Source organism: Chrysochloris asiatica, unplaced genomic scaffold (assembly GCF_000296735.1).
Source record: "Chrysochloris asiatica unplaced genomic scaffold, ChrAsi1.0 scaffold00121, whole genome shotgun sequence".
NCBI lineage: Eukaryota > Metazoa > Chordata > Mammalia > Afrosoricida > Chrysochloridae > Chrysochloris > Chrysochloris asiatica.
Genome location: NW_006408639.1, coordinates 6,212,753 through 6,225,154, shown reverse-complemented (window position 1 = coordinate 6,225,154; position 12,402 = coordinate 6,212,753). Strand labels below are relative to the sequence as shown.

The window sequence follows — 12,402 nt, the reverse complement described above, 5'->3', positions numbered from 1 at the left end:
GTTCTAGAGAAACAAAATCATAGGGATGAGTTTTCTAATTTGGTTCGCCAGTCTGACTAATTTTAAAAGCACTGATACAGGGTGGAGGCATGTGTGGCCTCCACTTAATAAGAATTGGTCTTTGGCTGATTTTGAGTTGGGTCCTCTTTCCCTCTTGTGGAGTCAGAGGAAGTCACACATGGCCCGACTTGGTTTAAGCAGTTGGCACTGTGAGCAGGATTCACTGCAATGCATCCAGACCTATGAAATTATGATGTTTTGAAAGAGAAAGAACAAAGCGGCATGGGATAAAATGCTTAAGTGGGGAGAAAGGCAGCTTCAGGAGTTGCCTATAGCAGATGTCATGATCATTAAACAGGACAGCTCATCAGGGGCCTGGGCCTACTGCAATCCACCCTGCAAGAAGCCCAAGGACATCTACATGTAAAAGGGGTTAGTCCAAGGTATAGAAGAAAGGATTGAACTTGACTGTTTTAAAATGTTTTATGCGTTAGACTGCTGATGGCAATGAATATTGGTAATTATGATTACAGAGAATTTGTAAGCCTGCCTTCAGCCAATACTTGATTGGATTTGCTAAATGAGGAGTTAGAATTTGCCTGGAAAAAGTAGGTTTTTTGCTTTACGGGGCTGTACGTGCAATCCTGAGGCCCACCTTGAAAAGACTTGCAGACCAACCCAGAACTTCTAGAAGAATAGGAGATTCAAGCAGTGAAAAAATGCTGACAATTTGGTGTTTGGAGTTTTGGAGGCATCGAGGCAAGGAAAGTTGGTCCAGCAGGAAAAAAATCCCTTGCAGAACGGAAAGTTCTGGTGTGGTGATGGGTTAATGCGCTGGACTGCAAACTTGTTTGAACCACAAGGTTGGCAGTTCAAGCTCATTAGACAGTCCTCGGAAACTCTACACAGGGTCTCCAGGGGTCGAATCCCACTCAAGGGCACTTAACAACAACAACAACAACAGGACTGAAAGTTAGAGAACCTGCAAGCTTTATGCTCCATGGTAACCACCTAGATTACTTGTGAGTGGAATTTGGGGAAATGCAGCAATGAAGATAAGGATTGAGGTTGGACATGTTCTACTGGCACCCACTGGCCTTGAGATAAGAGGAGTAGGAAGACTGGGTGGTTGGAAGTTTAGGAGGTTGTATGAACTCCTCAGTCCATGGGCACTGACATAGCCCATGGGGGTTAGGGCTGAGAGCTAAGGGCAACTGGCTTGATGTGCAGCGAGGTGTGTGTGGACTTCTAAACTTGCAGCTGGTATCCATTTGATGTAGCTTGGATGATTAGTATTCAGTTGTGATCTGAAGCTAACCAGATGACAATAAAGATATTTGATACTGTAGGTAAGTATCCAATGCTACAATTTGATGGATTGGACTTTTGCTTATGGATGCAGTTTCTCAAAATTCCAAAAGGAAGATTCTTCAGATCAAGGAACATGCTTGTCTCCTCAGTGTACTGAGTTGATAGGGATGAGCAATTTAGACATTGGCAATCAAAAATGAGGGTGGCTGTAAAGGCATGAAATGACTAGCTTACAAGTTTTCATGAGTTGCTTAGTTTTTGAATGAGGAGACAAGGGAGAATCCCCTCTGAATAGGTTTCCTCTTTTCTAGATGATTCTGGAGAAAGGGACTAGGGTATGATGCTGATAGGATTTTATGATTTAATTGTGAATAATTATTAACAGACTTAATTGTGATAATCAAAACTGTAATTGTAGAATATGTATAAATAAAAGGAGGGAGTAGTTATCTTGCATTTCAGGAACAGACAGCCCCAGGATCACTGAGAAGGAAGAGTGTAATTGGAGCATGGGATCTCTGCCTGGAAGAGCGATGGCAGCAAAGATGACCACAGAGGTGGAAGCATGGAAAGACAGAGCATCTATAGAGTCTAAGCCCATGGACTGAATAAGGCTGTGGACCTACAGGAAGATGGCTTTCAGAATGTGCCCATTGAACAGTTAAATGAATATATATATATATATATGCTTGTTTTGTTCTATAAGTGTGCATCAAATATTTTTGCTTTCTTCATTTGTGATATATAAGTGAGGCCAGTGCGTTCTCAGTTGTACATGGTTTAGTTATATCATCTTAGGTGCAGGTATGACTTTACAATTTTTAAAATTTATTTACAGATTATGCATACAGTTTCTAGGTATCAAGTTGACAGGGGTGAAATATAATGGTTAGTGTTTTGTGTCAATATGACAAAACACTAAGTTAAGATTTCCAGAGGCTTAGTAGTTGGGATGTGCTTCTTCCCATGGTGATGGAACCTACTACAGGCATAGTTAGCTCTATGATGAACAGCTTGAGCAGCCAATCAGTTAAAGGAATGCTTCCTTAGGGAAGCCTGCTGCCAATATAATGGACACACTAGAGGGACTCTCCTTCTCTTCTACTGGGGACCTGGGACTCTGCAATTGTAAGCCATTTCTTTGATGATATACTTCTCTCTCTCTGTCTGTCTCTCTTTCTATGCTTCACTGGTTTTGCTTCTCCAGAAAACCCAGCCTAAGGCTACACTGCAATGCTAGAGTGAGTCTAAATACAGATTTACCACTTACCTTTAGACTCCTAGTTTTTTCTTTGTATACACAAGTTATGTTTATGATAAAAAGGTTTCCCAAACTAGTAGTACTTTACCCTCAAATCCATTATTCAACCTCCAATGAACCCAAAATATGTGAGTGGGTCCATTTTAATCTTCTTCTCTAATTGAAAAAATGAAGTAAATATTCTTTTAGAATATTTTCACTTGCTTACCATTACCCTACCTCACAGACGACACTGGAAAAGGGTAAGAAGGAAATCATGCTATCACTTACCTGTAACTATGACCCAGATATAAGAAACATGAGTGAAAAGAAAACTTTCCTGTGCAGTGAAAACAATCAAGTAGACCAAAATCTACAAATCCATTGGCGTTAAGTTGATCTGGACTCAAACAGATTTTATGTGACTGAGTAGAACTGCCCCATAGGTTTCCAAGGCTATCATCGTTACGTAACTTGACTGCACCTGTTTCTTTAATGGTGTGCCTGATGGGTTGGAACCTTTGTCTTTTCTATTAGTGAAGTTTAACTACTGTACCACCAGGGCTCCTCAAGTAGAACAAAGAATCACAATCCCTGCATTCAAGTCCCTTTTTTGCTATTGGTGACTTTGAAGAAGGTCACCAACTGAGGCTTAGTGCTCTCTTCAACAAGATGCCTTCAACTCAAAATTCTTATGATTCAGTAAGGTATAATGTGATAGAAATGTAAACGACATGTCAAATAATATCTCATCCCTAATAATATTCACTAAACATTTCAGCCCATCCTATCCACCTGCTGCAGGAATAGTCTCACATCATGTGGTATGCTAGAACATAAAGGACTTTCTATCAAAAGCCATAAAGCACCCAAGCTAAGGATTGCGGAAAGTTTTAGTTCCTTAAAGCTTACAGGGTTCTCTAAGTGACTAAAGCAAAGCACAGAGCTGATCAAAACTCTTTATTACCATAATAATCCATATATCCCTATCTCTGAGTAATTGGGGCAGCTCTTTTAAAAATCGCCAACGTCACTGTTTAAACAATGTTTGCTAAAAATAGTATCTGAGTCTTAGGTTTTAATCTGTTAGCACATTGTTCCTAGACATGAATTTCAAGTCTCTAAAGACTTGAAGGAAATTTAATTAAAGGAGAGAAGATAACATTAGTTACAATACTACAATAGGTACAATGGCTGTAATTCTCCAAATTGCATTGGAAGGTTCTGAAATAAGATAGCCTTTCAATCATACACATTACTAACAGTTGGTCAAGAATTATTAATAATATCATGTTTGCCGTGATGAATTAATTTAGCAACTCAGTGATATCTGTACAGATTAATATGAATGATTCCACTTCTATAGATTATACTGTGGGAAGGCGGGAACATATATTAGCATAGGTGTTCTTGGGTTTAGTTACCTTTGACGACCAAGTTTCCAGTACTGCTGGCAGTTCCAAAATGGTTAGTAGCTATGCAGGTATAACTCCCAGCATCTGACTTAGTGACGTTGATGATTCTGAGGCTCCCATCTTCAGAAATGCTAATTCTGAAATCAAGGCAAATAAACCAGAAAATGACAAGTCTATTCTACATGGCTCCTTGGCAGTGATTTCTGTCATTTCTCAAACAGTAAGTTATGGCTGTCTTATTTTGACAGTCTCATCTTCATTTTAAGTATTTGTCTATAGCAGCATCAATATTACTAGTATATGTCTCTTGTTACTGTGTTTAATATCGCTTCTTGCTAAAATGTTCTCAACATTCAGACGCAATAACTTTCAGAAACATTACATAGGTTATAATCATTTCTTCTTCTTTGCTACCTCTAACCACATTATGCAAAGGAAGATTCACTATAGATCATGGTTATCTCTAATAAGGGATAAGGAAAAAATCCCTTGATTGACCATTTTCATTGAAAGTGGTTTTTCTAGATGAGAGGTTCAAATTAAATGAGGCATTGTTAAGCATATTTATGTCGTGAAATATGTCAGCCAATACAGTTTTTAACGAGATGCAAGTTTTTAATGAAATGCAACTGAACTTAAAAAGATTAAAATATTCCACAACTTGGTGTGATGTTGGCAGAATAGCAAATGTGGATTGTACATCTCTGGCCCAACAATGAGAGACTGCCATCTACTACATGGGGGGAAGGGAACATATCTGCTGACAGACACAAAAGCTGGGGGAGAAAGGATTTTAGAGAGCCTTGTTTTCAACATGACAGTGGCTGAAGAGAGCAGGAAGGTGCTGATAACAAATAAGCCATAAAGTCTGTCTTAAAAGATGATACAGAAATGAGCAATGCACACACATAATAACTCATTCAAGGTAATGTTGGCTTCATCCCTGCTATATATTTCAAATCTACCCACTTCCTTCCATCTCTTCTGCTCTCTCCCTCTTGCTTAACTAGTGTCTTCAGGTACACTCTTGCCCCCCAAATCCATAGTTAGCTATGGGCTAGATGATCTTTTAAAAACATAAACAATGTCACAACACTCCCCAAGCTTTCCTTGGTTCCCCACTACACTCAGAATTTATGAGGAAGAATCAAAAAGTTTGTGGGAAAACTGCATTAAATAATAATAAACCAGCTGTGATCAAAGGACAGCATTTATCCCAGGACCAAGTTTGGAAGAGTTAGAAAAGAAGGAGAAATAGAATAGAAAAGCACAGGGAAGAAGTAGAGGAAGTAATGTTACAGTGAGCGGATTGCCTTCCAGGAGGTGAAACACAATGTGTATGAATTGTCAAATGTAAAAATGATGAGCTGTTCTATAATTCTGCACGCAGTTCACAACAACAAAATGTGTGTGTGTGGGGCGGGGGGAGGAAAGGCATTTCTCCACAAACTTTTAGAAGCCCTCTCATAGTCCCTTTAGGATACACAATGCCTAAATGAATGTGTCTTTTTCCTCTCTCCCAAGTTATTTCATTCTCTATCACACAGAATAGAAATGCCCCAGATGGTTTCCTGATATTTACAGGATGAGGTCACTCGGTCTTTTACCCATGGAGTTATTGGTGGTTCAAACTACTGCCAACCTTTCTGTTAGCGGGCAGAATACTTAACCACTGCACCACCACGGCTCCAACAATGCCTAGCTGTTAACTGAACGTTGACGGTTTGAGTTTACACAGACGACCCAAGAAAAAGGCATGCCAATCTACTAAAAAATCCGCCAGTGAAAAACCTTTAGAGCACAGTTTTACTCTGACACATCCTGGGTCGCCATGAGTGGTAAGTGACTATGGCGATTGGTTTCTTAGCCTCAGGTTTAGCAGACATGTAGCCTTCTCTCTGAGACCTCTCCTGACTTACATTTCTAAATTGTATCTTCCTGTTATTCTCCTTCTCAGAAGCTATTTTATTTCTTCATACTGAAGACAATCTCGAATTTTCATTTGCACGCTTATCCAACAGAAAGAAGCTTCCCTGAGGTCAGGGACCAAGTGTATCTTATGGTATGGCAATCTGCTCCTATAAAAATTACACAGCCTAGGAAAACTGCTGGGGAACTCTACCTCACCATATAGTGTTTTTAGCTAGCCCTGGTGATGCTGTGGTTAAGTGCTAGCTGCCAATCAAATGTTAGTTGGTTGAACCTACCAGCTGCTCTGTGGGAGAAAAGTGTGGCCATCTGATTCCATGAAGATGACATTCTGTAACCAGATAGGGCAGTTCTATTCTGTCCTGTAGGTTTACTATGAGTTATAATCGCCTTGAAGGCACACAACAAACCACACACAGAGCCGAGCTCACTTAGTCAGCATTTTCACATCACAGGTGAAACTTTAAATACGCAGGTCCATAAGCGCTTTGTCTAATTGTCTGAAGGGTTCTCAGAAGTCTGGTGTGGTGCTGTTGGATAACGCACTCACTGGACTACAAGGTCAGTTTGAACCACAAGATCAGTGGTTCAAACTCACCAGACACTCCTCAGAAACCCTAAACAGGGCTGCTATGAGTTGGAACTGATTCGACGTCACTTAGCAATAACAAAGGACTTTTAGGGATGGAGAAGTCAGTCTTCCTGAGGACCCATTCCAGGGTTTTATGACTTAGTAAAAGGCAGTAATGGTTCGGTGGTAGAATTCTCGTCGTGCATTCTGGTGACATAAGTAGATTTCCAGACAGTCAGTCAGTGGAGGCCATGTGTTGCTGTTATGCTGAACAGTTCCCAGCAGAACTTCTACACTAAGATGGACTAGGAAAAAAGGTCTGGGAATTCAGATAACAGCAAAGGACTTTGGAATCAAAAGGATGTAGGGTCAGAGGTCAGTTCTGTCAGCTTTAGCTGTGTCATGGCAGGAGATTTGCTTAACTTTCTAAGTGTTTGCTTCTTTAGCTATAAAATGGCATTGCCAATATCACTATGATAGGTTTGTAATAAGAATTAGATAAGAGAGATTCCTACAGTACTTCATGACATTTAGTAGGTCGTTGTCTCTTTGGGGAGCCCTGGTGGTGCTTTGATTAAATGCTCAGCTGCTAACTGAAAGACCTGTGGTTTAACCCATTAGCTGCTCCAAGAAGGAAAGATGCAGGAGTCTGTGTTGGTCCCAGCCTTGTGACCCTGGGGGACAGATGTACTCAACTATATAGGGTTGCTGTGAGTCAGAATTGATACAAAGACAACAGGATTGGTTTTGTTGGTGTTTATCTTTTTCCAAGGAGCCCTGGTTACGTTCTTGACTGCAAGCTAAAACATCAGTGATTTGAGCCCACTAGCTGCTCAGCAAAAGAAGCCCGGATAACCGTTCCCATAAAGATTACAGCCTGGGAAACTCTGCATGGTAGTTCCACTCTGCCCTATTAGGGTTGCTATAACTTGGAATGGACTCAATAGCACACAACAATAACAAACAGCAACAGTTTGTTCTTGTCTTTGTTAAGTGCCATCAAGTCGGTTCTGACTCATAGTGACCATGAGTAGAGTTTCTGAGACGCAGATGGTGGGTCTGCACGTCCATCTTCGGTTACCAGTCCAGTGCTTATTCTACAGCACTTCACTTACTTTTGAAAAACTGTGTCCTCTTATTCCATCACTTGTACAAATGGGGTTGTACAAGGAGTTGTCAACATCCTCTTAATATATTTTCATTTAATATGGTAATTAAATCAATCTTTTTGTACTTCAAATACCATTTCTGACAATCTGAAGTCAGTATAAAAATTAACTAAGTCATCCCAACTGAATGCACAAGATACAGACAATGTAGTTCCTTGCTCATTCAAAGCACAGATGGACACATAGTTACTCAGTAAAGATCATCTGATACCTCATTTGCCAAAGAGCAGATGCATCGGCAAAAATAGAGTGGTGATCAAATCCTAATTGCCTCAATAATCATTCTAAACTTTCAAATCCTTTTTACTACCTAACAAAAATAGCTTTAAGGGAGCTAATCATACTCCTATTTATAAAATAATTCACTAGAAATTATGAAATGTTGATACATAAAAAATCAACAAGTAAGGTGACATTACTGTTTTGGATATCAAATGATATTTTTTTTCCCTACTAAAGCACAGGCCTGGGGCATAGGAAGCATTCTGCAGGGTGAGTTAACTCTTTCAAAGCACGTTTTTGTTCTGTGCAATCGAGTTGATTTTCAAGCTCTAACTCTATGTAACAGAGTAGAATCAACCCAGAGGCTTTCCTAGGCTGTGATATTTATGGGAACTGATTGGCAAGTCTCTTCTCCGATGAAGCTGTGGCATGGGATTGAACTTCCAACGTTTTAGTTGGGAGTTATGCATTTAAGTCATCAGGGCTACTTTCCAAAACATGAAAAAATAATCTGTTGCTACAGTTACTTCCAATTCAGAGCAACTCTATAGAAAGATGAAGTCGAATGTCTTTCATAGGTTTTCTAAGGCTGTAATCTTTACTGAAGCAGGCAGCTACATGTTTGTCCTAAGGAGTTGGTGACACTGAACTGCCTAGCATTAGGTTAGTAGTCAAGCACTTAGCAACTGTGCAAGCAATCAAGGTTCCTTAGCATTCGGGCCGATTTGTAATTTGTACCGATAAAGCACTCTTCTTGTGATTCCCCAAACAGGACAGCACATTTTGTAGAGTGTCAAAGGATATGAAAACAGAAATAAAGGATTTGTCGCTGGATGACTCAGGCTCTGTTCCTTAACTCTGGTAATGATCTTGTACAAATGACTTGGCACCATTAATATACTGGGAGTCCTGGTGTGGTGCTGTGGGTTAATGAGCTGGACTGCAAGATTGATTTAAACTGCATGGTTGGTGGTTCAAGCTCACCAGCTGCTCCTTGAAAACCCTATACAGTTTGTTAATGTTGTTGTTGTTAAGTAACACATCAAAGGCACTTAACAACAACAACATTAACATACTGTACCGGAAAATTCTTTGTCCTCAGAAGAATATCTACCAGAAGCTCTGCCTCTACCCACTGGATTTCAGTATTTTATCTGATCAAAACCTCTGCAGACATTGTCAAAAGTCCCCTGAAGGGTAAAATTGCTCCTGTTTAAAATGTCTAAGACCCTTTGGTTAATGTGCTTGGCAGCTAACTGGAAGGTTGGAGCTTCAAATCCATCTAGAGGCATCTGGGAAAAAAGAATTAGTGATCTACTTTAAAAAAAAAAAAAATCAGCTACTGAAAATAGTATGTTATTATCATTATTAAGTGTCACTGAGTTGATACTACAGTATTCATAGTAATCCTGAATAAGGTCTATAGGGTTTCTGAGACTATAAATCTTTGCTGGACCACAAAGCCTCATGCTTTTATCATGAAGTGGCTGATGGACTCAAACCATGACCAACCTTGCCGTTCAAACTCAAGTGCTTATTCTACAGAACCACCTTGTCCCAGAAAACTCTATGGATGTATGAAAATATGTTCAATGTCATTAGCCATCAGAGAGACATAAAGCAAAACTACAATGAGATACCATTTTGCTCCTACTAGGATGACTAGAGTCCTAGTGTGGCAATGTAGGATAAGCACTGTACTGCTAACTACAAACCTGGCAGTTCAAACCCACCCGCTGATCCTTGGTGACCCTACAAGGGTTTGATGTCAATATGAGTTAGAAGAGATACCACAGCATCTAACAACAACAGGATTGCTAGAATGAAAACAAAATAGAACAAAAAATAACAGATGTTGGAGAGACTGTGGGGAAACTAGAACCCTTATCCAATGCTAGTGGGGATGCTGCTAAGAAAACAGTGTGGGGGTTCCTCAAAAAACTAAGACTAGAATTGCTATGTTGTTGTTGTTGCTAGGTGTATTTGAGTTGGTTGTTTTTGATTCATTGCGATCTTAAACACAGCAGAAAGAAACACTACCCAATCCCTTGCCAAGCCTACAACTGCTGTTGTATTTGAGTCTAATGCTACTGCCACTGTATCAAACCATCTTGTTGGGGGTTTCCCTCTTTTTCATTGACTACTTATTTTACTAAGTATGATGTCTTTCTTCATGGACTGGTCCCTCCTGACCACATGTCCAAAGAATGAAAGGCAAACTTTTGCCATTCGTGCTTCTAAGGTGCATTCGAGTTCTACTTCTTTCAAGAAAGATTTGTTTATTTTCTGGCAGCCCATGGTACTTTCAATATTACTCACCAATACTATAATTCAAATGCATTAATTTAGCCAGTCTTCCTTCTTCACTTTGCAGCTTTCAGATGCATATGAAATGACTGAAAATACCATGGTCAGGCACACTTTAATCTTCAAACTGAGAGCTTTAGTCTTTAACATTTTAGAGAGGTCTTTTGCAGCAGATTTGTCAAATGTAGTAGTTACTTGACTTCTTGACTGATGCTTCCATGAGCATTGATTGTGGATTCAAGCAAATTGAAGTCTGACAATTTCAATCTTTTCTCCAATTATCATGATGTTATTTACTGGTCCTGCTGTGAGGATTTTCATTTTCTTTACCTTCAGGTTTGATCCATACTGAAAGCTACAGTTTTTGATCTTCATCAGTAAGTATTTAAGTCCTCTTGGCTTTCAGTAAAAAAGTAATTTACAAATTGTAGATTGTTAATGATTGTTCCTCCAATCCTGATTCTGCATTCTTCTTCATGTAAACCAACTTCTCAAATTATTTGCTCAGCATAGAGATTGAATACAATCTGGAGGAGAAAGAACACAACCTTGACACACAGGTTTCCTGATCTTATACCATTCAGTATTTCCTTGTTCTGTTCTAAAAACTGCCTCTTGGTCTATATGCAGGTTCCTCATGAGCACAATTAAGTGTTCTGGAATATCCATTCTTCACAATGTTATCCATAGTTTGTTATGATCCACACCGTCCAATGCCTTAGCGGTCAATAAAGCACAAGTAAATATCTTTCTGATATTCCCTGCTTTTAGATAAGATCCATCTGATGTCAGCAATGACATTCTCTGTTTTGTGTCCTCTTCTGAATTGGCTTGAATTACTGGCAGCTTGCTGTGATGTACTGCTGCAACCATTTTTGAACTATCTTCAGCAAAATTTTACTTGCATATGATATTAGTGATGTCACTCATTAATTTTCACATTCCATTGTATCACCTTCTTTTAGAATAGGCACAAATATGGATCTCTTCCAACTGGTTGAAAGATAGCTATCTTCCACATTTCTTGGCATACTCGAATGAGCACCTCTAGTACTGCATTAGCTTCTGGAAAGATCTCAATTTGTATTCCATCACTTCCTGGGAGTCTTGTTTCCCACAATGTCTTCAGTGCAGCTTGGATAGCTTCCTTCAGTACCACTGGTTGTTGAACACAGGCTACCTCTTGAAATGTTTCAGGATCAAGCAACTCCTTTTGGTACAACAACTCTATGTATTCCTTCCTTTAAAATTTTATTTTTATTTTTATGTTTCCTGTGTTATTCCATATTTTCCCCATATTGCAATATTGTCACTCATGATTTGATTTTTTTTTTTTCCCCCAGTTCTTTTAGCATGAGAAATGCTGAGCATATTCTTCCCTTTTGGTCTTCTAACTGCAGGTCTTTGCACATTTCTTAATAATACTTTGTATTCTTGAGGGACCCTTTTGCCCTTTTGAAATTTTCTGTTCAGTTCTTATTACTTCCTAATTGCTTCTAGTAGATTTAGCTTCTCTATACTCAAGAACAAGTTTTACAATGTCTTCTGACATCTATTTTGGTCTTTTCCTTCTTTCCTGTCTTTTGAATAACCTTTGCTTTCTTCATGTATGATGTCGTCCCACAACTCTTCTGGTTTTCAGTCATTAGTGTCTAACAGATAAAATCTGTATTTGAGATGACTCTAAATTCAGGCAGGGTCTATTCAAAGGCATAATTTGGCTCTCATGGACTTATTTTCATTTTCTTCAGCTTCAGACTGAACTTGCATATGACGAAATGATGATCTGACCCATAGTCAGCTTCTGCCCTTCTTTGGGCTGATACTAGTGAGCTTTTCCCAGCACTTGTCAATTTGCTGTACTGTGGTGGGTTCTGTGATGCTGGAAGCTATGCCATCAGTATTTTATGTATCAACAGAGTCTCCTATGGGGGACAGATTTCAGAAGAGCTCCCAGACTAAGACCAATTAGGATGAAAGAGTCCACTTACAAATGGTTAGTCATTGGAAACCTTACAAATAGCAGTAGAACATGGTCAGATATAGGACTGGAAGATGAGCCCCTTAGGTTGGAAGGTACTCAAAACATGATTGTGAAGAGCTGCCTCCTCAAAGGAGAGCTCACCTTAATGATATGAAGGGAGCAAAACTTTGGAGACCTTCATTTGCTGATGGACACAACTCAAAGTAAGAAATAGTTGCAAACATCCATTAACAATGGTAGCATATAATATATAA

At 39.3% G+C, this 12,402-nt stretch overlaps 1 protein-coding gene across 2 annotated transcripts in view; it reads right to left on the bottom strand.

Annotated features, from left to right (window-relative positions):
- CNTN4 (contactin 4) overlaps nucleotides 1-12,402 on the bottom strand; it is a 1,030,428-nt gene that overhangs the window by 114,995 nt on the left and 903,031 nt on the right. For both annotated transcript variants that reach the window (XM_006868663.1, XM_006868662.1), the window contains one exon: nucleotides 3,976-4,103. In XM_006868663.1, coding sequence (XP_006868725.1) covers nucleotides 3,976-4,103 — 128 coding nt within the window. The remainder of the gene's footprint in view (nucleotides 1-3,975; nucleotides 4,104-12,402) is intronic.